This window comes from Maylandia zebra, linkage group LG16, assembly GCF_041146795.1.
Source record: "Maylandia zebra isolate NMK-2024a linkage group LG16, Mzebra_GT3a, whole genome shotgun sequence".
In the NCBI taxonomy this organism is placed as follows: domain Eukaryota; kingdom Metazoa; phylum Chordata; class Actinopteri; order Cichliformes; family Cichlidae; genus Maylandia; species Maylandia zebra.
In genome coordinates, this window is record NC_135182.1 from 30,505,423 (window position 1) to 30,532,235 (window position 26,813).

Sequence of the window (26,813 nt, forward strand, 5' to 3'; positions counted from 1 at the left end):
ACAAAAGCATTTACAGATACAGGCCCAGAATGTTGTCAGCTGTTAGTTTCATGCTGTCTGAAACATGAAACAAAGCTTTGTAGGAAGCCTAGTTATTGCACCAGCAAAAATCTTTGGAAAGAAGCTTTGGTTGAGACAGAATAAGACAAAAGGCAAGACTATGCCGAGACAAACACTGATGAAATTGGAGGCAACATGTCAGCTAACATGACAGCAATAATAAAGTTTCTTCATCTGAAAAAAATCAAAATATTATCTTTTTCATTTTTGTGATGTTTATTTTGATTGAAAAGCATCAAAGGTTTAAAAAAATGATACATTTGTGCGATCCAGAGTAATTCTCATTATCGAAGTCATCAACCTCAATTCAGAACAGCCGAGTCAAAAATATTTTGCTTTCTAACTGCAGTGGAGATCATAGCCTACATGTTTTTAGCATGACTTTAAAAGTTCAAAAAAGCTCATAATGCAATGTACATAATTATAGATTTATGTGTTACAGATATAAAATTAAACAAAAATAAAATAAAGGTATTAATGCCGTGTTTAAGTTCACTCTGCACAGACCTGTTAATAATTCAGTTTCAAATATCCAATCATTTGTTTTCCTAGTTTGAAGTTCAGAGAGTTGCTGTAATAAAGTTTGAAGCTGATATGAATAAAAAGTTTAAAAGTTTATGTTGCAAAAGAAAATATTTTTCTAAATCAGGATTTTATGAGAATAAAAATTAAAATTACAGGAAAAGTTTCCTTCTTGGGATTCATGCTAGCTTATGTTAGCTTAAATTGTGCAAAAACCACGTTTCCATACATATTAACTGCAGAGCAGAGTTAAATCTCCCCGAAGGTAAGAAATGGATTAGCTGGTGTGGAGGAGGGTTGCAGAGTGGCTTGCAGGTGTGCAGCTGTTGCAGTATTCTGGGCTCGGGTCTGTGGCTTATCGAATCTAGCATTAGGGTCAGTCATGACGCTGAGGGCACGTCATGGAAGCGATGGTCCCCTGTGTAGTTTAATTTTACTTTTCATGCAGCTGTGTCGGCTGCACAGGTGTCTGTGTTTTTTATTAGATGAGAGTAATCATGCTGACAGGAGCCACATGTCTACTCTTCTCAGTGCCAAGTAATAATGAGTCTGAGTGCTGTTCTCTGATGGGCTGACTCATCTGCAACTGATCAAAGTCACGGTCGGCTGTGTCACACTTTCCAAACAGTTATATCAAGTTAGATTTAATCACTCAGCATGAATAAAATCTCTAACTAATTAAAATCTCCTAAACTCTGATTTAATGGCAATTTGAGTGTTGAGAAACTGAACAGCCAACGATAGCACATGTTCTGCTAGACGAGTTCAGCTGGTCTGCACAGCAGAGATGTGTTGCAGTGGAAAGAAACCAAAAATAACAGATTCATGACGTTTCTCTGCTGTTCTGAGGTCAGCTGATGATTCTCCCATAAATAATTGACTTTTTTTTTGATGGACAGGTGCTTCTGTTTGTATTTCGAACTGACTGCTGAATGCAGAGATGGCAGAGCACGGTTTGTTACCCTTTATTTGAGCCCTGAATTCAAACAGGTTTTAGCTCTGCTGATAGAAACGCGTTATTAGCGTGCGCTGAGGATCTCTCGCTGTCACTGTACCAGCAGGAACGCTCGTGCTCATTGAAGCCAACTACAAACACATGACAAGTGTGCTGTACTGCTGAATACCTGCTCTGCAAATCACTGTGCAGCGGGCTACTACACCACACACTTTGATTAATTCTAGAAGGCTGCAGCGATGCCGTTCTCAGCTTTTTGGGGTATTCCTTCACTTCTTTCAGTTTTGATTTAGCATTCATTGAACAGAAAACTCTCAAAAATGTGTAATTTGTTTGCAGATTTGATAAAATATTTGTTGTGTTTTGTGGATTGACGCTTTCAGTCAATCCACAAAACACGCACTTCCTTCAAAGATAAAAGTAAGACTACTTAATATACTTCATTTTTTGAGCAAGATCCCTTTGATTTTGTGTGATGCCACCACATGTCTTTTATAGATTTTGTATCTAGCCATTTTCCTTCATCTGAATTATTTCATTTCTATTTTGCATCTTCATGTTTTTCTTTCTTTTTAACTTTATTTTATTCAGCCTTTTCATTTTCATCTAGCCTGTAAGCTTTCTACTTTCACCTGCTTTTCAAAGCACTTTATAAATTCTTTTTAAACAACCCTTTATTATTATTTAAACTGATACCGCTTTTCCTGTGCGCACAAAACTCATTCCTGTGGAAAAATGTGCACATGGACATGAATTTTTTCGTTTTCCAGACTTTAAATCTGATTTCTACCAGCAAGAAAAATATTTGCACCCAAAATTCTGATTTTAAGTAATCTTATTACATACCAATCACATTTTCTTTAATGATTCGTTTTTTGAATGAACAAAACTTGGATTTTATATAATTCAGATGCATTTTATTCAGAATAATGGCTTCATTGCAAATTGTTTGGATTCCTCCATCAGCTGACGGGGGGCTCATCCTAACGAGCGTGGGTGTGGTGAATGGATGTGGATAATTAATGGATCCTGACCATGCTGACCTCTTACTGCACATGCAGCTCAACACTGTCTTAAACATTTGCACAACATCTGTATTCATTGTATTTCTTATTAATTTACTGGCTCCATACTGTAAACGTTGCTGGTTCAATACCAGCAGGAGACACAAATCCCCTACGGTGTTATGTCAGAAAGGGTGTCTGTTGTACAAATCTGCCAAATCATACATGTGGAGCTACCTGCTGTGGTGATCTTGTATTTATTTCATTAAGCTAACTTGTTTTTGATGTTTTGGCTGCTGGAAAGCAGTTAATTTTCCCACTTTTGGGATAAATAAAGTCTTTCTTTTTATATCTAATAGCGACAGGAGACAGGAAAGTGGGGGGAGAGAGTGGAGATGATGAACAGCAAACGGCCTGAGGGGGAAACAAACCCAGCTGTGTGCTTTTCTGTTAGTTGTGTCTCTCAGTCATACTCTCAGGCTGAGCAGCATTAGGGGTCTGTCCTGAGACCCTGACCAGAGGCATGCCCTGACTGGTATTTGGACCCTCAATCTGCAGTAACTAATATAACTACTATACCATGCAGCTGCTGAGGGGTATTAAAACTTTAACACCTGGAAAAACGAGCAGATTCCAGCCCAAGAAGCCTTAAACTGCCAGGTCTCTGGAAATCATACATATCGTGCCCGGACGTGAGAGACGAACTTCTTTCATTTTCTCCTCCAAGTCTCAAAATTATTCTGCATCATTATGTGAAATTAGATCAAACATTTACAGGAAATTTGCACATTTCACAGTATGTTATATTAAACATACTAGGAAAGTCTTTTGGTTACTGAAGCCAGACAGAAGAACAAAATTAGAGCAAAAAACAAACACAACCGATTAAAGCAAGTTACAAACCAAACTCAGTGACCCAGTAAGGGTCAGGGTTATAAAAGCCTTCTATACTTAGAACATCCAAACTTCACAAACTTTGTGTGAGACTTTATTTGGCTAAAGCAAATCCTAACTGTACCCTCAGAGAGGTCGCTGGTGACCTGGTCGATGTTGAGGTTAAAGGAAATAGTGCTTTGGATTGGTCTTGAACAGACTTGCGGAGGAATTTAAGCCAGAGCAAAACTCCTTGAATCCTAATGACGTGAGTTTCTGAGCCTCATGCTGTAGTCGTTACGCAGAAAGCAGGGAGGAAGTTTCAAAAGGTCTTTTTGGATTATCAGAGATCGCAGCATAATTCCTCCCCTCTGACAAACATTGGGGTCAGGGGACCAGTCTGCTGTCACAGACTGAACTGGTAATTAGCAAAAACATATTTCTTCAATTTCCTTCAAGGAAATTTTACAGGAAGGTCCAACAATTCCCACTCCAGGCTGTTAAGCAAGCTGCGAGCTCAGCAGAGTTGGACACGCCGTCCTTCATCTTTAACCTTTTCGTTAAAGGTCAGACTGGCAGAAGAAGCATCTGCATCTCTGCAGAGATGCTCAGCTGCTTGTGCTGGAAAGAAGTACTGTACCTACAGACTTTTTCCTCTCATTAAACCCGACTTCTTGTTAATTTGGCTGCTCGTTTTGTGTTTGCGTGTGAAGTTTATTGAGTTGAGTTTGTTTCTCGAGCTTCTCTTATCAGAGGATCGACTGTTTGACCTGCAGTCTGTCTCTCCATCCTCCGCCAAACATTTTCAGCCGAATTTCCACTGATTAAACTCTCTTTCCTCACATTAATCACTCAGCTAAATACTTATTAGATCATTCTCGGTCCAGAAAATAAACTTTACTGTCATCTGTTTGTCAGTGTGGATGTTGAATCCCAAACTTTTGTGCTTTGGATGATTTTTTTTTTTTTTTTTTTTGTGGCAGAAAAAAGTTCAGAATATTAATAACCCAACATTGCTGGCAGCATGACAAAAAAAACCTTTTATGTGCCAAATGCCAAGCCTTTGATTCACTAATGCAGCATTCCCAGTAATCCAGGAGGCTACATTAGTAGTGTAAGATAATTATCTCACACCGCCCGAAGCTTGAATATTAACCGCAGTTGTTATATTTATCTCCAGTAAAGTCACAAACAAAAGTTTTGAGAACAAGACTTGCATTTTAAATGATTGATTCAAACTTTGTGTCTGTCGTCATCTGGAGAAAAGTTACTGATGAGACCTCCCACTGTGCAGCTAAGCAACAAACTTTTTTTTGTACTTCTGACTTACTGAAGAATTCACTGAAGGTGGAGAGTTTGCATCTCAGTCGTGGTAAAGAAAATGCTTACTTAAAATCATAAAGACAGATACAGAGTAGATGCTTTCCAACCATTTTCTACTGCTCATCCAAGCTTTTCCCCACTCACCTTCTCCAGCTCTATGACGAGAAACCAAACCAGCTCAGAGACATAACCTCTTCCTTGTGTTGTTGCTCTGCCCCAGGCTCTCTTGGTGGAAAACCCCAAAACACCTCACCTGGGAGGTGCTCAGAGTCCTAGTGCTCTTTCTATCTCAACTGACTAATGGAGTAGCAGCTCTACTCTGTGGCAACATCCACCTGTTTCTGTCTCCCACAGCTCAGGGCCATAGGTCAGGATGGGGTCAAAGATTAACCTGTTAATTGACAGCTTTACCTCCATCCTCGCCCTCTTCACCACCATAGCCTGGTATCAATCCATCTGACATTCTTTGACTCCACTCACGTCCCACTCCTTCAGCTTATGCCCAGTTTCGGGGATTGTCCCTTTTCTGCGCCACGTGGAGGTGCCCAAGCTCATCCTGCTCATCCGGTGTGAGCTGGAGGTTGTCACTGGCTGAATTCAAGAGAAACTACACCAGCTGCAGAAAGCTAGAGACGAGACAAAAGACTTACTGACTGACTTATTGCCGGTAACATGAACCAAGGTGTCGCTACAGGAATGAAAGAGCCCTCAAGTAGGATGACTCAATAATAATGAGGATAAAGGTTTAGATGGTTTGGAGATGTCTCATTTAGAAAGATAGATACTTTATTGACTCCATGGGTGAAAATTCTTGTGTTACAGCAGCATGAAAAAGAGTAAAAAAAACTGACCGATTAGATTTTTTTACCAGGAGGAGCTGAACAGGTGGCACGTCTGCACTTGTACACCTTAAAACACCTAAACACCTAAAATCTATACTAAATAAGACCTCTCTACTCAAATCATGCACGAACTGTTCACAGGCAGTTTAGTTTGTGTCCATCCTTCTTCTGCTACAAGAATGAAAACGTGTCCAGAAAGTGCAGCTTTGCAGTGGCTGCCATCTGTGATTTGATCTTCTACAGCACTGATTATGTGGGTTAAAGTTTTGAAACCCAAAATGCTCTCCAACTCAGTTTTTCTCTGCAGTGACGCTTTTCTGTAGAAGTGACACTTTCATTTAGTTCTTGCAGTGCCATAAGGGTGACATTTACCCAAAATTAGTCTACTGACATACTTATATTTGATATATAAGCTAGTGGGAATGATTTTAAACACCCTCATAGTTCCTAACCATCTCTGTGGTGCACAGTCGGTGGCATCAGACACAAATATTTCATGTTCATTATTATTTTGGGTCCCGTCTTTCTTTGTCATCACCTGGTGTGGTGATGAGCTCGGGCAGCAGAGGACCGGTGTGATTACAGCAACAAAAGATCACGGCCTTCGTACTTCCACAAAGTGGGAGCAAAGAGGCCAAAACCCATTAGCCCCTGCACTCTGATCCAGCTGCAGAGAGCCCTTGAAAAAAATGAAATGTGTCATTTCATTGTCCCCATAGCGGAGGGACAATCAGCGATGTGGAGAAGGTAATGTGGAGGGCTCTGATATTGGAGACATGAAACTCTGGCTGTGTATCAATTTGTCGGGTAACACAGGGGTAATTATGTATGAATTATTGAAATGGAAAATTTGTTTTTGACTGCGAGTTGTGCTTGTTAGGTTCCGTAATCACTACGACAGCACACCTGTTCCCCGTCAGGTTGACTGACTCCGAGTGAGGTAACAGCAACGCCGCTCACAGCTCAGGAGATAACAAGCGAGAGACAAAACAAATCGTTTTTTTCTCTAGCTGTTAGTCTGCTGTGCCTTTTACTGCAGGACCACTAGAGCCAAAGGAGAACAAAGAAGGAGATGCATAAATAAGAAAAACATTTCCATGTTCACAGGTACCTGCTCTGATTTATATTGTCCTTGTTCATACATTTATTTTTAAGATGATCACCCCTGTAGAGATGATTTCTACTGCAGGAACTATCAGGTGGGACTTTCGGGATCCTTATTGAGGGATAAAGAAGTCCTGAGAGATCCTTCAAAAGCTCATTGGTGTGGCTGCTTAAACTAAGAGATGACCAATTGTATAAACTCAGCAAGCTACCAGAAGCAAGATGGAAAAAAGTCTGAAAAGGAACAATGAGGTTATTCAGGCTCTTTTGGGGATTTTTTATGCTGCTGATGAGGTCTCAAGAGATTTAGAGTCTTAGAAAGAGCACAAGGGAGAGTGAGAGGCGAAAACAACCAGAATTTATATTTCAGTCAACAACTCTCATCTCATTTAATCCAATTATTATTATTCATTCAGAAACACACTTTTATTACACTTGCCAACAACTACAACACTCAGGTGCGTCCGCCTCCCCTGCAGCGGCACCGCAGACCACGCCCCACCACAATACTTATAGCGGCAGATCCAGATTATCAAGTGTTTTCCAACATAAAGGTCGTCTCACTGGGCCAAATTGAATCCCTGCCAGCCCACGGCATCCACTGTGGTATGTCTTGACATAACCACGTGAAGTCCCACAGCCAACAAACACGTCAGTCACAAAGTTGAAACAGGAGTGGGTGGCAAAACACCACTGTACAGGTGAAGGGGAGTGCTTTAACTTTGTAACTTTATCTGCATGAAAAGAAAAAAACACGAGCTTTATAGTGAAAATTATCTTATTTTGATAATCGCTCATTACCAAAAATCATGACTGATTTTAAGACTTGATTAATCACCCAGTCTTAGTGGTTGATTACTTTAGGCTTTTATTTCATTACTTGTTTCTGCAGTGTTTGATACAAAGTGTTTGCTGGACTTTCACCCAGGCAACTGGAGTTTGAGTCCTATGTGGCCATTTGTAGGCTCGTTTACTGTTGTTTGAGTGTTTCGCATCGGTAACTTCCTCCTGTGCGTGCCCAACCTCAGTGAAATAAACACACAACCTGGGTTCTGTAGTCAAAATTTCCCTTTAAAAAGTGCAGTCAGTAATTTTTTTTAGGTTATTTAATTTTATGTAGTACTCATAAATATACACAGATTAGTGTGTAGTCATGTTGACCAGCATTCTCATAAACTGGGTGGGAAGGAAATCACCATCACAGCTAATCGCATTTTACGTGCGTGGCTAGAAACTGGCCACGACCCTCCCATCCCCAGACAGCTGAAAAGAGCCTTAAACAACAGCTGCAGCTGGTACATTATTTCGGCTAATGTTAGGTTCAAGAGTCCTAAAAATCAAACAGTTTCATTATATTCTCACATTGTATAAGAGGTTATTACTAAGTGTCAGAGCCCAGCAAAGTTATATTCACTTTAGACAATTTCACTAAGAGCAGCTAACAGAAGCTAACAGCTGCAAATATAGCAGCACTTACCAACAGAAACGTTCTTCTCTGACTCTTTGGCCACGTCTCACTCCTTTACAACCTCTTCCAGAGTAAATAAAGGTGCACACTTCTCACCCGGCATTGACAGCTGAGTTAAACAGTTGATTACACCAATTCACTTTACACAAACAGAGAGAAGCTCCAGATCCAGTCAAAAAATCTGCAATTTACTGAGATCTAAATTTTACACACTGTAATTTTTAAAATAATTTTCCATTTTAGTTGATGTTCAGCTGGTTAATCTCACACATGTGCAGTAGTCCCTATAGTAGCCCTATAGTATGCTTAAGGACCACTATGACATGCGGGTACACGCTGCCAGTGCCTTCTTTTCTTCTAGGATCTGGCCATGACACCTCTGGCTGTTTTTTATTAAACAGTTGGACTATTTACAACAGCATCCTTGCCTACAGTTGACTCTGTGCCAGAGAGCCATCACCGTTAAAAGTCTCACTGCTCTGTCACAGGGTCGTCTGTCTCCGTGTTATTACACTTCAGCCGCCGAGCGATACTCGAGAGAGACGGTGATGCGAGGTTGTTTAAACAGTGGCAGGTGTTTCTTTCCTCAGATCAACTTCCTGGTAGAGCTGCAGTGACAGATAAAGGCAAATACATAATAAAGTCAAATTTATTTGACCCTTTGAAGGGCTTCAAACAGTATTTGATTTTGCAGTTCTGTGAAGTCATATAACAAAGTCCAATTTATTTTTGAAGTGCTGGAAAATGCATGTAGATTTACAAGACAGGTGCGATCTACAACACAAACAACAGCTTTTCTCAGTAACCTCTTTTGCATACGGTTCACAAGCACAGATTTTCTGCTTCTAACAAAGCTCAGAAAGCTGAACTGGAAATTTGCAGTCATGTAAATCAGTGTTAACTTTCTTTAATCAGCATTTTTTTTAACATAAATATTAACGATATTAAATATTAAAGTGCGGCAGCACACCTATATGGAAAACTGAAACTAATAAATGTATATAAATATTAATAATAAGAAGAAATAAGAAAAGAGACTTCTGTTTTCGTGGAAGACCAGGAAGCAGGACAGAACATTATCAGAAAAGAGAGAAGTACGACCTGAATTGTGTGACTGAGCCCATGAAGCCATCAGGAAACTGTTTCCACAGGTCAGCACAGAGAACCTGAAGTGTTTTTGCAACCAGAAGAGGCACCCCATGGTGGCCATTGAAAAGAATTCCAGTTTAAGGCACTTAGGCATCTCTGTGTTAAAACACTCAAGTTTACAGCAGAAATACTCATGTCTACTGTCTGCTACACCAAACAGTTTTAGCATCTAGCTGTCTACTAAGTTTAAATCTGAATCTTTGATCTGGACCTCTCCAAGGTGTTTGTGATGCCGGAGCTTTTAAGAGCACTTTCTAATGCAATTCTATGACAAACAATCTAACCTGCTATTAATCTGTTACTTTGCACAGATTAGCAGTTATCCAAGTCTGTGCTATGGACCTGTACACTTTGTGGGTGCAGCTTTCTAATCACGTATGCCTGCATTAGCTGATAACTTAGCACTTCGCTTCGCTTGAAAGAAATATCAACTTATATTGAGACATGAAAATGCAGAGTCCATGTTATTTATACACTCACCGGTAGGAGCACAGATGAACCAGTAAATCACCAGATTCAACCTTCAGGCTGAGCTCCGACTTCACTACAGCAACAAATACAAAAGTTAACAAATACAGAATCAATTTAAAGCAGAAATATAATTTTTACATTTTAAATAAAGGTTATTTTGATATCTGCGGTGCACTTGATATCATATTTGTTCATTACCATTTATTTACCAGGCCATTTCATTATTGTTTTATTTCACAGTTTTATTTCGACAGCTTTGGTCCTCCATACACTTCACTACCTACAGTACAGTCAGTTTGCCTTGTTTTTTTTCTGTCGTTTCACTCCTGCTGACACTAAAATGAGCTGCATCTTTTGAGCCCAGCAGGCAAAACTCAGCAGCAGTGAAGACCTGAAGGTGAGACAACAAACAAAAAACAGCGAGCTATGAATGAGGGAGAAGTATTAACAATTGGAAGCCTTGTAGATGAGGAGGTGGATGAGACAGTGGTTTGAATGAGGCTCGATCAGAGAGGATGGAAGCTGTTTTTAAGAGACCCGAGCGCAGAAAGCTGGTCTGAGGAGCGGCTGAATGAGTGTAACCTTGCTTTGGGCAGCTTTGAGAGATGCATGGACGAATTCTGATGAGACTGTGAAATTGAAAGTGAACTTAAGAGTCCATGGAAGCTTAAGTACATTGTCCTTGTGTCTGAATGGTCTGCTGATCAGCGGGCTGGTTCAGCAGCAGTGAAAATGGCTTAATTGCAAATTACCACTTCAGTGCCTCGGGCATGTCATGATTTTCACACTTTAGGTTTTAAATAGACAGCAAATGTAAAACAAGGAAGGGGAAATGGAAGAATTAGGAACCACATATCCAGTCCAATGGAAAACCACCAATACATTGATCCTGCTGTATTGTGTGTATCCACAAATTCCTCTGGATAACCTGATGTTCATTCGCATTCAAGTACACTCTCCTGCTGTTGGAAAACCCACAGACTGTAAATAAAAGATAGATGTAGCCACAGTCACTTTACTTTTGGGTTTTTTGAGCCAGAAGTGACAATCAGGTGTATCTTCTTCAAGTTAAACCTATGGCTGAGATATAACACTTAGACATGAGTGCCAACTCTCACTTTTGAACAACAGAAACAACCACACTTCTTAACTGTTGTTAAAGAATCATTTACATAGACTGTATATACAAGATGGACGAACGCTCCAAAAGGCTCTAACAACAAAAACAATCTGAGGGGAAGTCAAGCAGACAGCTAAATTATACAAACTTTTATCCCCATGCAGAGTGAGTGGGTGGGCTTATATGGTGCATTTATTTAGAGGTCGCCACAGTGGATCATTGGCCTCTATCTCCTATCGCCTCCTCTGTCACAGCACCCCTCTGCATGTTCTCCTTCACTACATCCATGAACTTCTTTTGTGGTTTCCCTCTTCTCCTCCTGCCTGATTCTGGCCCCAGAATAATTCCTGGAACTGCTGCTCCCAGTGCAAACCAGTATAGATCCTAAGATATATACTGGTATTGGTCTGCTAACAGTACCACTCAATGTTTAAAGAATAAAGACGAACACGTGTTTGCTTTTAGGGCAAAACTAAAGAAGTCACCAGATCACCGGATTTGTCAGTATCTTCTTATTTTTATCAGGTTTTCTTGTAGCTCTAACATTTATTATTCTTTTATGTCAGATTTTTGTTACTGCAAAGATGCCCGAGGCTGTAAACATGCTTGTTTCTGCTGTAAAGTTGAATATTTTAACATGGGACTCTATGTGGACTGATTCCCTACTGGACCCTCAAGTGGTCATTAGAAGAACTGCAGTTTCTGGCCATATACAGTAGGTGCAGTGGACGTCTTCAACCTTCCCTGTGATGCTCACAATGACCCATGGCTGCAATGCTGGTTCATTCAGTCTTTGAGAGTGCAGTACCTGAAAACCACACAGACAAAGTTAATTTAAAGACAAAAACTCTAATGACCCAAGGCCGACACAAATGTGTTTTATCTACTTTCAAATCCATTTATCATAAATGTAACAAATAAAGTGTATAGAAATTTAGCACATACATGTAATTTTTAATCTTTTTATGTATCCATCTATAGAACGCTGCATGTTATATTCTAAATCTGCCTCTTTTTCTTTTTCAGAAACCCGCCCGCAAAAAATGAACCTAAAGTATGTAAGGCAAGGATGTAATCACTTTCAACAGGGAGAAAGCATAAAGTTCGACTTTAAGTGACAATTATGAATCACTTAATATGAAAAGGAGATTCTGCAGGGCATTAACCAATGTTTAAAACTAAAATAGAATGTATTTTGAGTTACACGGGACATAAACAAGGAAGCAAGGTGTATAATTAGGATTATTTATAATAAATATGAATTAATTAGTGCAATTTCTTTAACCATAGAGAATGACTTAATCCTTCAGGACAATGTCACATCAGTGCACTGAACTCACTATGTTATCCATCTAACAGAGCCTCCATATGTTCTCACTGTAATTTCCCCCTCATGATTGAATTTATGCTAGCACTAATCTGAATGTTCGGGGGAAAATCAAACGCATTTTACCTACGGTACTCAAGCTGACTTACCTTTGTTTGAATGACGGCAAATTCACAATGTGGAGGCTTAAAAATAGCTAAATCTTGTATCCATCCTTGGTGAATTGGATGTGTGCCTCCAAACATTTATAATTGCGAAATTGTTTCGCCGTGTATGTGCTGACTCCACAGACAAGGTACGAGAATATATCAGGCTAAATCAATAGCGGTTGGTCTTCAGGGTTTCTACTCCACTGCCGTATTTCATACGGGTCAACATTTCCAATGCACGCTATTTTTTGCAAGTAAAGTCTCTTTGCATCCGGACGCAATCTGTCTCTATAACATCCTTTTCTTTTGAGCTGCTTTTAAGTTTGATTCGTAGCAATCTTCCTTCCAACACATAGTGTTTGTTTTGATTCGTGGCCTGCTAAAATGGTGCTGCGCTCCCACAATGCATTGCAGCGTGACGTCAACTCCAAAGCCCTATTGGCTTCATTGTTTTTCGCCTCACGTGTAGTTTCTTTTTGAATAATTTTACACCAATTATGTATTAAACGCCCAGCTGAAAGTAGTCTCCAGGCCAAATCCAATATTTAGTTCTTTAAACAGTTGAAAACTTCAATATCCTGCTGTTTTAAACAAGAACTGAGCTTTGGTTTTAAAAAAGAAACCTTTTAAGAACCTTTTTAAAGATTTAGACCTTCAGATCTAAAAGTTTCAGACTGAAAGACAGAAGAAGAATTTTTAAAAAGTAGTGGCATTCATTTACATTAACAAAGAAAGCTGACTAGCTCTTTAAAGTCAGAGCAGTAATTAGCTACATGATGAGTTTGTAAGCTGCGTCTCCCAGGCTGATCCTTTCTTGTTTGATGTGATCATTGGTGTTCATGTATGATCTGCTGCACCGAGATCTTAAGGATTTCCATTAGTAAACCTAACATGAAAGTGCACGGAGTGGCAGTGCTGTGAGGTGCCTGGGATAAAAGCATTGGTGTAATAGAATATGCTCTGTGGAGAATCCTCCATAAGCTGCAGACCAACCAGCTGACACTGAACACACTGTATTATTCTGACTGAGAGGCTGGATGGAAGCAGCGATTCGATGATTTATTCATGCACACAAGTCACACAAGAGGCCTCCCACACAAGTCTGTGAGCCCTGTCTTTACACAGTGATTATAACTTTAAAATACCCCCCATGTAGATGGTTTCCAGTCCTGCAGAGTGTATTTAGGACTGCACTTTAAAGTTAGAAAAAAAACAACAGCCTGTTCAATGGGAGAAGCACCACCACTCTTTAGTATTAATCCAGCGTTCATAATGCAGGCTTATATTACATTGCTACCACTCATAGTTATTCTGATGGTTATTTCCACTGCACCACGCAGTGAAGGCTATTCAGTGTCCAACATTTTCCCACACAGCCCTCCTCCCCAGGCCAGTAGATCAGAGTTTTACTGCTCCACAAGAAAAAAAATCACTCCTATGTACACCCACTATTATTATTTTATTTATATATGATTTTATAAAGCACTTAATGTAGTGTCCCCATATGAGGGAACAGGGTCTGAGGAAAGTAAATAGATTTGACTAAGTACCTTAATTTATAAAAATAATACTTCATAATTTATTAGTAGATTCATATTTTATATTAATCTAAATCTGCAGGATGAGTCCACTTAAATGTGTGGAGTGAGTGTAATGGGCGCGCTGCAGGTATCTCTTCTGCAGAGAGAGAGAGTGGCCGGAGTGTTTTGTGTACGAGTTAACAGAGACCTACAGTGACAGTTTGTAGATGGTGACTGAGTAAACAGAAGGGTGAAATGATAACATTAACCAGAACTTTTCAAACCTTATTCTTTTTAAACTCTTCACCTGCAGTTTCACCAAAGATTCTGACATATTCACCACTTCTTGAATGTCTCGTCAGAAGAAAATGGACCAAAAGAGCAAACGGGGCTCAGTTACCTGCTACTGAGCTCCTGGATCTCACCAGTGTGACAAGTTAAGAGTGTAAACACAAAAGTATTTCTTATATGCACAGATATTTAGACCATGTATTATATATATTTTTTTATTTATAAGAATAAAGGATTAAGAGCTCATGTACTAATTTCTTTTAATGTTGCTTAATGTGGAGATTTAGCTTTTCATTTGGTTTTCACACCTCTCAAATTAAGGTTCAGGGTTGGTTGGTTAATGTTTAGCTGTTTGAGTTTGTGCTAGAGTTTCACTTTAGTCTCTCACCTGTGAAGCTATCACCAGTCAAACTGACAGTATGGATGTGATGGGATGGAAGAACATCTCCTTGGAACCATGTTTTCATCTGAGGAGAGACATCAGGTGTGCTGTAACAGTCAGGCAGATTCTTGTAGGCCAGCACTGTGTGTGGAAACAACTTGGATTTGTTGTTTATTCCTCCCAGTGGCTCTACAGATCTATTAAAGCTGAGAAAGAAGTAGAGAAAACATGCAAGCGCTTGCTCGCAGGAACAGCGATCCGAACCCTGCGGCGAGCGCAGAGCGTGTCACTTCCTGCATGAGCGCTCCCTAAGAAGAAAAGAAGAATCATGTTTCATCTAAATGAACGCTGTAGAAAGTCTGATCTCCTGCAGCAAGACAAGAGCGCGGTTCAGCAGTTACACAAAACCGAAGTGATTTCAGCTCTTTCATTTACATACATGTAGCTTATTTAGTTATCGCCTCACTTTTCCTTTTAGCTTTTACACAAATGCTCTCTTAAGCTTTCCTCTTAAAACTTTGGTGAAAATCTTTTTATTTAGAAAATTTTCTAAACACGTTTGATGCATTTGGTGTTTTTGATGTGCTGCTGTGATGAAGGTAACTTGCAGACTGCCAACAGAGCAGTTTTATGAATCAGGGCAACGTCTATTTCTGTCCCTACAGTCTACAAAAGTGTACCTCACAGAGCCTCAGGACTTTATTTCCTTTATTTTATATCAACTTTTTATGACTTTCAAGAATTCTTTAATTTTTACATCAACAGTGCTTAACATCTTTATTAGACCGCCTGTCGTAAAAACAAGGAAATACAAATAATTTACTTTTCTATCAAAAAGTTATTTAAAACGAAAGCTTATATTATTATTTATGGAGCAAATAATAAACCGAAATCACAATTTTATACCCAAATTTGAGGCGGCACACTGGACTTCTCAGTCAGAATTAAATAAAGCATAGCTTTCAATCACTAAGGCAAATTTTTCTGTTCAGGAATTCAAGCTAATTACTGTAATTTCTTAATAAAAAAAATAATAATCTGCTTTTTTGGGGGGAAAACATTAAATTTGAAAATTCATGCATAACAACAATAATTATATTTTGGCATTAAAAATATCATTAGGATTAAAAAGCGTTCACATACTGGTGGATTAACCGTTACAGAAACATTAATGGTTTTGGTGATTACAATACTGTTAATTGAGGGCAGCTGTGGCATAACCCATACACTGATGGTGGTCTAGTGTATTTATTAAACACATTGGATAAGTTGTTTCAGTCATTAGGACAAAAACTCCAAATGTTAACAGCTCAGTCTTTTCACCATCAATCGTTTAGAAAAATTATTTATAAGAAAATGTGCTTCAAGAAAACAAAACTAAAATAATGGATTTTCTGAGACTCTATAAAGACATATCCAGAGAACTTCTGAAGTTCTGTCCTCTTTTATGAACTTTTTAACATGGCAAGTATTTGTTTGCAGCGTCGGTTCTGTCGTGGTCAAAAGGAAGTTGCCTTCTTCTTTGTCAGATTTTTTTTCCAGAGTGGGAAAACCATCTGAAAACATGAAGTGGAAAACCCATTTCCACAGCCCTCGAGTTTGCCCTTGACTTGAAGCCGAGCGCCGCTCTGATTGAGGGTTTTGTTAAACTGCATAACTTGTGTCAAATCTCAGATACCCCTCGACATACTGACTGTAATTAGTTTCCAGATTAATCCGCACGCGGCCAAATGTGGCTTTCTCCCACACTGTTCTCAAAGTAAAGGCTATAGCTCGGATAATCAAATAATAGGTGAATATCAATGAAAAGACCAAATCACATTGGTCCCCAGCTCCCCCATGCAATTATTTCCTATTCACATTAATTATTGCTAACAGATGACACTAATGACTTCGAGAGGAAGCTGGCCTCGGCGGCTCTCCAAACGATCGATGCCGTTTTAAATAGGGTCACAGCACTTGAACCTTTGGGCCTTCTGACTGAAAACGGCATCTGCAGTATGCCAGCGATTCGAGTGCCAGCCGGGCTACGTAACAGACTTCCACACAAGATCCTTCACAAATAAGATAACCCGCCAGCCATGAAATTTAAGTCAAACTGGGGTCTTCCATAGTAGATGATATCATCTTATCTACGTAGTTTATTTACAGTGAAAGGCAAAAAAACCTTTGGGTAACTCTGGTACCCAGAGTCCATATTTTAACCTGCTTAACTGTCATAATACATTTATAACTCATGAACTTTGTGGCGAGCCAAAGCAAAGAATGCATAATTCTATAATGTTTGACATCTAGTCTTGGCAACCGGGAATTGGGCCATCAAGACCTCCTCCGCCCCTGACTGCCATTCAATGCACACTAAATCGAAAACCCATGGTTCCTCCTATGGGTGGTGGGCCTACAGGAGGCTGTGCCTGTGGTGAAGCCTGACCACCTTAGCTCAGGGGGCCCTGATGCTCTGGGTAGTGATCGAAAGAATGTGACTGAAGATAATGTCAGTCTTCGGTAGTAATGACTCAGAAAAAGAGGATCAAAATTCAGAATGCATTAGGAAGACTAAAAGTTCAAAGTTCAGACCTTTAATCCAGGGCAAGGTCATACAGCACGGACGAGAGGTGAAGTCCAAAAACAGGAAAAAAGGGCAGACACATGGAAGGTAACTCGGACAGTCAAGAAACTAGAATAGACGCGAAGAAAAACAAGAAAACACAGGATGTTTTAACTAAAGAGAGCACTTATCCGGTTGTTCAGTGATGACGCGACGAATCCTACTTCCGGGCCTAAAGTAGTCTGCGTTTAATATGGCTTTTGTGTTGTTAACATGTTTAATGTTATGTATTTTCTTCTATTTGGTCTCAAAAAGCTCCTAAAACAGTCAGTGATCACTGTTGACCTCCCTCGGCTTTTATTACCACTAATCATTTATTTAAGCTCAGTTTTTAAAACCTTAGGATGTAGCTACAGCCCAGCCCATGCAGCAGTATATGAATGACTAACCTCGTATTGTGGATGGATTATCTCAGTTGTTCTCCTGGCTGAAGTTTGGTCCTTTTACAGCATCCTGCCATGCGATTACATTTGTTTCTGACCACTGAGAACACTCACGTTAAGTTTTATCGAGTGGAAAAAAAGTTAGCTTGTTTATATTATGCTAACATAGCTGTGTCGCTAGCGGTCACGTAGCACATCATTATATACCAGCTAGCCCAACTTCAGTAACCCTACAAACGTCACTGCTGTTTAGTTTTCTGTCTTCATTTATGCTGGAAGTGATAGCAGAGCTGTACGTTTTAATTTGTTTCCAAAACCCCGCAGTCAGGACATGCTATATTGTATTTAGATAGAAGCTAGTGAGCTAACTCCCTGCTAACTTCTAACTCCGTTAAATGTCATAAATTCCGTTTTCATGGATGCCTGGATGTTAAACTCAATTGTTACACCTGGTAGAGCAGAACGCTGATCATTTTATTAAAGATGAAAGACTTTAGACAGTTTTTCAACTCTCAGTAATGCCACAGTGATCGTTTGATATATGGACCTGCAGCAGAGTTTAGACCCAGACACGGCTAGTGACGTCAGACTGAACAATCGGATAGGACATAAAAACGGGATACACAAGTCTTGTTAGACAGCCCCTTTTTAAAGACCTACAAAGCCCACCTCATGAGGTTGAATGGAGATCTGGTTCATATTGTTCACTGAAAAGGTGTGTGTGTGTGTGTGTGTGTGTGTGTGTGTGTGTGTGTGTGTGTGTGTGTGTGAGTTATCTTTGTGAGGACCGAAATCTGCATTCTACTATCCTTGTGAGAACCAACTGTCATTTGTGAGGACACAAGTTTGAAGGCCTTTTTGAGGCTTAAAATGTGGTTTTAGTGTCAGGGTTACAATTAGGTTATGGTTAGGTATTAGGGTAAGGGTTAGGCGTTCATTTTTAATGGTTAGGGTTAGGGTAAGGGGCTAGGGAAACCATTATGTCAATGAAGGTCCTCACTAAGATAGCTGAACGGGGCTGTGTGTGTGTGTGTGTGTACTGTAGATGTACTGCTTCCTCAGAGTTGTTATGAAGGGCAGGGATAGCTCAGTAGGTGAGTGAATGTTGTAAATGCAGACAGGAATTTCCCCACGGGATCAATAACGTATACATTATTATTAATATTATGAAGGGGGACGCTTTCCAGGCAGGCCAAAAATACGCTTAATTCTGCAAAGTGGCGGACGCATCTCAGTGAGGCTTTAATCCGGCCAGTTCTTGCAAAATTTGTTTTCTTGAACCTAACCTTGTCATACCCGAATCTAACAGCAAGTAAAAATAACATCAAAAAAGTGCAAAACACAGCAGACACAAACCAGATGCAGAAAGCTGCAGCAGTTTGACAAACGTAATTAACTGATTCCGCAGGAAAGAGGACAGACTGGACATCCATCAGTATCTTTAAATATGGAAAACACTACACTCTGAATCTGTCATGAATCGCTGTGCGGCAGGCAGGAGTCGGACCCAAAATGCAAGACTCACAGACTCAGGGGATGAACTCAAAAACCACAGCTTTATTTGCTGGTAGGACAAACTAAACTAAACTGGGAAACAACAAACTAAGAACTCACAGAGAGACACAGGGAGATCCACACAGCATGAGGGACGACACGACACTGACTCAGAGAAACACAGGGTTTAAATACACTGGGGAGTAATGAGGGGAATGAGACACAGAAGGAGGGAACACCTGGGAGCAGTGTTGGGAAGGTTACTTTTAAAATGTATTCCATTACAGAATACAGAATACATGCCCCAAAATGTATTCTGTAACGTATTCCGTTACGTTACTCAATGACAGTAACGTATTCTGAATACTTTGGATTACTTAATATATTATCATGCTTTTTACAACAACGTGAATGTACCATTGCTGTGTGATTTATTACTATTACTGAAGGTCCGCGCAACTCCGAACTGTAGTAAAGGGACCTCTGACTAATACGGCGGGGTCCCTGTCGGCTCGTAGCCGAAAAATAGCTTTACTTTGTTGTCTGGGTCAACTTTTCTTGCGAGAGACAGAGAGAGGCGTTGAAAGACTGCTCCAACGGAACTTATTGTTTTCGGAGGAAAACACGAACACAGTGTACAGTCGAGTCTTAATAGCTTACTTACAACTGGGCTCGTCGGGCTCTCTTCTTGGCTGAAGTGGTTATTATTATATTTACATGCTTCCAGCTCCCGTTTTTGCTCGATGACAACTCGTACCTTTCCACTCCCCTTTTTCTCCCTCCTCGCGCTCACAGACACATAACGTGTATGGCACTCCATTCTCCCTGCAACACGGACTACACTGCCCATGATGCCACATTCTTTAGAGCTATGCTTGTAGCATTCTGCCTGTTAGCTTAGCATAACAACAACAACAACGAAAAGGCGCTCTCTCACCCAGGAAACACACAGTCGCAGAGAGAGAGAGAGAGCGTCGCCATGTAACCATGGCAACCGTAACGCTGCCGCCTGGAACAACAGAACGTAGCTGTCAAACAAAACCCAAACAGTCCTGACCCTCGACTATATGAAACAGGAAAGTACCGCAGTGTAATCCATTTATTTCAACAAAGTAACTGTATTCTGAATACCACATTTTTAAACGGTAACTGTAACGGAATACAGTTACTCATATTTTGTATTTTAAATACGTAACGGCGGTACATGTATTCCGTTACTCCCCAACACTGCCTGGGAGAAATCAGGACTGACGAGACAAGCAAAGCAGGACACATTCACATAAGACACGGACCTTCAAAGTAAAACAGGAAGGATCACAGAGACGCGAACTTGACACAGTGGAGACAGCAACTAAGAAACACAGAGACATAAACCATAAGGCAGAGGACTCTAAGAACTGAAAGACACAGAGGGGAACTCAAACATGCAGACACAGAGGGGACACAGAGAAACATGAAGGGCAAGGGATCGAAACTAGAAACCATAGAATAACTCACACAAGTACGATAATACAAACATCACAAAGAACTAAAAACGCTGAGTCAGAAGACCCAGGACCGTGACAGTATCAGTAAACCAATCATTCAAAAGTTGCCCGTTATTACAAGAAACTGGGGATTTTACTCCAAAATAAATTGCGTGATAAAATATTCAGTTTCTATTAAAGCTTTCAAAACTTTCCTTCAAACCATGTCTATCTCTCTTAACCTTTAATACAAGCATTTTGCATTAGCTGGAGACTTTTTAGGGAAAATGCTCTGTGAAATTTTCTTTCTACAAAATTGCATTTTTGTCCTTGCGACAAACATTCATCACGCAGGCACATCTGGCACAGGCACAAAACTTGCTTTCAGAAATATCACCAAAGGACTCATATCAAGAGTGATATGAGTCAGTGGAATAATGTGAATGTTGATTTTGGTTCATTTTCTAGCTTTTTAGCCCTCACAGGGGCATCATCTTCATCTAACAGTCATTAGTCTTTATGCAGCTGAAATATAAATGAACAGCAGAGACACCAAGAGGCTCTTGGCACAGTTAATAGCCTCCCTTTGTGTCAGAATAGAGGCATTGTTTTAAAATGTCTCATTCAGCAGCTCTCACAGAGATCATGGTGCACCTGTGAGACTAGAGAAAGATGAAAACACTCAGCGTTTTTAAACAGGAGCCATCTGACTGCAGGAGTAGAAAATGTCATCCCATTCTTCAATTAGCCTTTGGATGGAAAGAGACAGCGGTGTATCCAGCATATTGATTCTTTTAAGGACTGTGACGGAGACAAATGGAGAGCGAAGGGCCGTCCAAGAAACACATAATGTCACGAATTAGGTGGATGAACACGTACTGTGTTCACCAGTGTGAATCAGAGGATGAGCTTATAACACCCAGCAGTTGGCGACCTGCTGAGGGTTGGGTTCGGGGTTGAGTTTAAGTTTAATCACACTGACAGTTTTTAGAAGATCTTACCTTTCAAATGAATGCTTACACTTTCATTTCCACATTACAGTGTGGCGAGGCATGGTTTGTCAATTAGCTCATCATGCCTCCCCTATTAAACGTGCCGGGACCTAAGGAGTGTTGTTGTTGTAGTATAGTGGATCGCAGGTGAAAAGCTACAGCCGTGAGTTGTAAATACGACAACCTGGAATTAATAAAGGGTGTTAAAGTGCAGTATGTGGTTGGATCTGTCATTCCCGTTACAGTTTTCCTTTAAAACATCCAAAAGGTAAGCTTTTAAACAGGAAAAATTCCATGACTGTTATCTCAACCCAAACCTATAACTGTAGATGGATCACAGGTGAACTGATAGTTGTTAGGAGGTTAACATCAGGAGCCCCACTGCAAAAATTTTAGCTGCAAATGAATTGAATATATGAATAACTGACCAGCTGCCTCACCAGCTAGTCTTCCATACCACGATTGGACTCCAACTCTCTGATCTTGGATGCATTTTACAATCGATGTCTTTGTCTGTCATTTGGGCTCTCTGAGCTCTCTGAGCCCAAATGAACCAGTTCCAGTCAGAGTGCTAGAACCTCACAATAAAGCAAGACAGGACAGGAGGCTCACTGGAGAAGCAGCTGAATGTTAAAGAGTATGGACAAAAGAAGGAAGCCACGTACACGTTATATACCCCTTTGGAGATATAACAGCTCCACTCTTTTAGAAAAGCTGTCTACAAGTTTTTGGAGTGTGTCTGTGGGAATTTTCGCTCTTCTCAAAGATGTTTGACAGGTCAGCCCCGGAACAACAACCCTACAGGATTCATGCTTCATATAGGATTCAATGTTTTGTCCATATAGTGCATGAGGGATCACCCCAGTGCTGAACCCAGGAACTGGCAAACCATTCCAGGTCCCTTTTAGACTTTTTTCAGGTTCCCCGGGCAATGTGCCAGCTGTGGTATGAAAAAAGGGGGGATATGGGTGATATTTGTGGGTTAATTTTATGATGTTTGCAATTATTTTATTATGACAGTATATGTTTTCCGTTGTTGACTTATTATAAGTCTCTTTTGAAAAACTGAATTGGGAGTAACTACTGTCTATACTGGTGGGCGTTGCAGCTTTTGTTGACAGTCTTTTGTATCAGGTAATGGTGGTGAGGAAGCAACAGTGCCTGTACTACCAGACACCCAACAAAGACAGTGTGTATACTTTTAACAATTGGAGTACTTTTCTTAGTTTGACTTTTTTCTTCAGATTTGGCCAAACTGATCTGTCCTGTAAATGAGGTGCAGTAAAGGCCCTCCATTTGTGCTTTCACCACTCAGCCATACCCCACATGTACGATGAATTTTTCACCGGAGCAGTTGTCTCTTTATTGTGTTTTTAAGGTGCTTATTGTAAATCGCTGTGCTTTAAACCTTTAAAATCAACCTATCAGCGGAATTTGAAGAAACCATCCCTATGGCTTTATATGCCATAGGGACATATAAAGCCATAGGGACATATAAAGCCATACATCTAGTATGCTTTGTGTTGAAAAAGTACGACCAAGCTGCACGTTTGTGTAATACCAGTTTGCACCACACAATGTTGAAGTGTGCCAGTGTGAACTTTATTTCAATGAACTTTAAGTCATTATGAGCACATTCTTATTTACAATGGTGAAATGATAGGTAAAGAAAAGTACAAAATAGCAGCACACATCAGAAAATATTCTAGCACACCCACTAGAAAAATACTACCTTTAAATTAACTGCAAGATATCTTCTTTTTCAGGAGGTCCAAAGGAATGGAAAAGCAGGAATTCCTGCAGGAAGGTGGCCCAGCCTGCTGAGTCTAACGTGCCCACGCAGCAGTGGCAGCGGCAGTGGCAGTGAGCTTTCACTCTCCAGCGCTTGCAGTGAATATTCCAGTGGCTCCCACACTTGGGCAGAGGGACGTGGCTACTCAAAGCAGGTTGGTATCATTCACCTTCCATCCATCTTCTTTTTTGTTTGAAAAAAATGTAATTTGCAAAAGCTAATTATGAATGCTATTTCAGTAATTGCAAATATCTCTTTTAATACATAGTGTGCCTCAAGCCGAGACAAAAGGATGAGTACTGGTTCAGTATCCAGCAATCACTCCGCTGCTCTGGAGCACACAGACCTGGGATGGAAGGAAGGTCACATTTTGAAAGGCCTGAAACGTCTTCAAATGTCCAACTCCAAGGGGACTTCCTCCCTTCCATCTGTACCACACTGCAAAGACTGTATGACCTCAAACGAGGGTATATACTCACTTGGTGTCAAGTTTGCCCAGCGAGGGACTACAGCCAAGCAAGTAGCCCCTACAAGTAAACCTTTCAAAGCAGAAACAAGGATTTCCATTGTAGACTCTGATGATGCGGATGACGAATTGCCTAAAGTACCAAACAGCGAATCCAGTGACCTGCCAGCAAAAGAACTTCTAAGCTTGGACAAGTTGGAGGTCACTCAGGAATTTGAAGTAGATCCTGTGAAACTTTCAGGGAACTCTGGTCTGTTTCCTTCACCTGTCACAGACAACTTCTTATTTCTGGAGGGCCCCACAGTTAAACCTGGTGTGAGCCCAACTGATAGCCTTACACATCTGGAGGAAATGAAGATAGATTCACTAGAAAAACATAAAGGCGTAAAGTTGAGTGACAGAAACAATAACCAGGAAAGATCCACTGACCGTAAATCCAGGCTTGATTATGTCAAAGGACAAGAGGGAAGAGCGTCCTCCAAACAAGTGGAAGTGGGAACAGGTGATGTTGGCTCATCAGTTCAACATACTGTACCAAGAGCTCTGTGCTGCATGAATGAAGCCAGGCAGCGCAGCTCCTCAATGGAAGTTCCTCATCGCAGAGACCCAATAAGTCAAGCCGGCGGTGACCACCAGGACTATTCCGCCTCAGAATCTCCTCAGAGGAAACCAAAACCTCAACTCTGTGACTCAGCAAGAAAGGCTTTTATTTTGCGGAGCAAGAGTGCAGATGGAGGACCAGAGCAACAAAAGCACACACATTCTCCTCTACATCAAAAGCTTATCAAGGGTCAAAGGCCCAAAGGACAGCCCAGCCCTAACCCTACAGGGAGCAGTGCCCCTAGCAAAAGGACGAATTTAAATAAAGCCCATGGTTCAACCAAGAGCACATTATCTAAAACTGAGAAAGATGAGGATAATTCAGCATCATCAAGTTCCAAGTCTCTTGAGAAGATGCAAAAGTGCTCACCTCTTGTTTCTCCCGTGAAACATTCAAAGATATTTAAGTCTACAGGGGTCAGTGATGGCTTAAAGAGTCCCACAAAATCACAAATAGCCAGACTTCAGTCAAGCAATGACTCTTCAGAAGATGGTATCTATGACAACTTACCATGCTCTCCACGAAAACAACGACGTCAGGACCATGACTGTGACTCAGAACTCAGATCCCTATCCCCGCCGCGACCCCCAGGTCGAACTACTTCTCTTCTTCTCAGACCTAGTAGTGACAGCTTTCCCAAAGATCAAACATCTCCAGGGCAGGCTCAAAGTTCAATGACTGGCCCAACCAAGTTGCATATGCATCAGGTTTCTTCAGTCGTACAACCTCAACAATCCAGTGCAATACTAGATGGTCAACATGCAGCCCCACAAATGGGTGCTGAAGGTAAAATGTACCACACCCATTCATCTATGATACCTCCTGTTGTAGTTCAAGAATCACAATCAGCTTCAGAATCTGTCCGGTTATCTACAGACAGAGCTACCATCAGCTATATTGAAAATGGCGTTCCCTCTGTATTGCCAAATCAGAGCGTCTTGCAAAGATCCCAACAGAGTGTCAGTGAGCCAAAACTCTCGGAAGTCTTACCACCAGCATATTCTAATGCATACTACCATCCACAGACTTCCTCTTCAAGAGCCGTAAAAAGGACTCTTCCTGTAAATGCCAAATCTCACGAGGCAATCGCTGGACAAGAAGCAAATACCTTCCTCATTTTCGGAAGGCAAAACAAGGACGATACGAACCCTTCTGGAAAAAGCATCCAGACCTTTCAGACTTTCACGTGTGACCCCCAGACAATACATGAATCCAGCACTCATGATAACACCCGCAGAAAGATTGAGACCCGTTGCAACTCGCTAGATTCTGAGCCTTCTGTCCAACCTGTTGTGTCAGACAGTGGTGTAATGCTAGACTGGGGATTTGACGAGGAAGGCTGGCTGTTCAAACGGTCTGTATCTGTTTCTACTAGACCTCCTCTTAAACCAGTGCTGGGCATGAATGGGGCCAAAGCTCGTAGTCAGAGCTTTGGTGCACGCTATATGGACAGACCAAGCTTCAACAGATCTGGAAAGGTCCGCACACAGATCAAAACACACTCAGGGAGCTCCTTGAACTCTCTTGGTGATGTCCTCCCAGGAAGTATGAGCTGCTCCAGTAGCTACCACTGTCCAATGAATCGATCCCTCTTAAACAACTTTTTGATTGAAGAGGGACTAGCAGTTCCTTTACATCTGGGGTCCTCCAGTGAAAGACTCCAAAGTCTCAAACTCCAGCGTGAGCAGGCTAGGCGACTTCAGATAGAGCAACAGTTTTCGAGCGCCTTCGGGGAGCCAGTTTCTGAAGAGCCTGAGAGACAAAGCACCATAACTACAATTGAAGAGAAAGTGATGCTCGGCATAGAGGAGAACTTGCACAAGTCTCAGGAACAAGAGCGAACCAGTGAGGTGAAGCAAAAATCTGGATCAAGCTTAGCAAGTTGGTTCGGCTTTCGTAAGAGTAAGCTTCCTGCTCCCAGCAAAAAGGTTGATCCACCAAAAGGAAAAGACGACAAGAGGGAGCAAAAGATCTCATCGCTTCTGGGCGGAAAGCAGACAAAGTCTGACAAGAAGAGAGACAGAAGAAAAAGTGATGGAAAAGACTGGTAAGAAAGCTGGTAAATCAGTGATAAAGGTCATGTTTTTCAGGTTTCCCACATGTCACAAAATCATAAAAATGGAAATTATCTTAGCTTTCCAATAAATCTGCTGTAGGTAACATGCATTTTCCCACCTCAATTGATAAGCATTTTTTGTTAACAAGCAGTGATCAGTGATAGAGAATGTGAGGCTTCATGTCGACAGCCATATACCTGCTTTGGTGTTTGTGATTGCACAGACTAGTCCACAGAGACTTTGCCCTTTAGGCAGACTTCAAAGAAATATAACAGGAATGGCTTATCTTGTCATAATGAAGAAAAAGCCCTGCCTTTCTCTTTCAGGCTGAAATATTTTTGTTCCTATAGTAGTTTAATAAGATATGGCTAAGATCATGTTTTAGCATCCATCT

General features: G+C 40.8%; 1 protein-coding gene across 5 annotated transcripts in view; it reads left to right on the forward strand.

Annotated features, from left to right (window-relative positions):
* The window catches only part of LOC101477391 (nck-associated protein 5), a 102,640-nt gene that overhangs the window by 49,221 nt on the left and 26,606 nt on the right, over nt 1-26,813 (forward strand). For all 5 annotated transcript variants that reach the window (XM_004559097.3, XM_004559098.3, XM_004559100.3 and 2 more), the window contains exons 8-9: nt 23,270-23,449; nt 23,564-26,409. In XM_004559097.3, the coding sequence (XP_004559154.2) occupies nt 23,270-23,449; nt 23,564-26,409 (3,026 nt within the window). The remainder of the gene's footprint in view (nt 1-23,269; nt 23,450-23,563; nt 26,410-26,813) is intronic.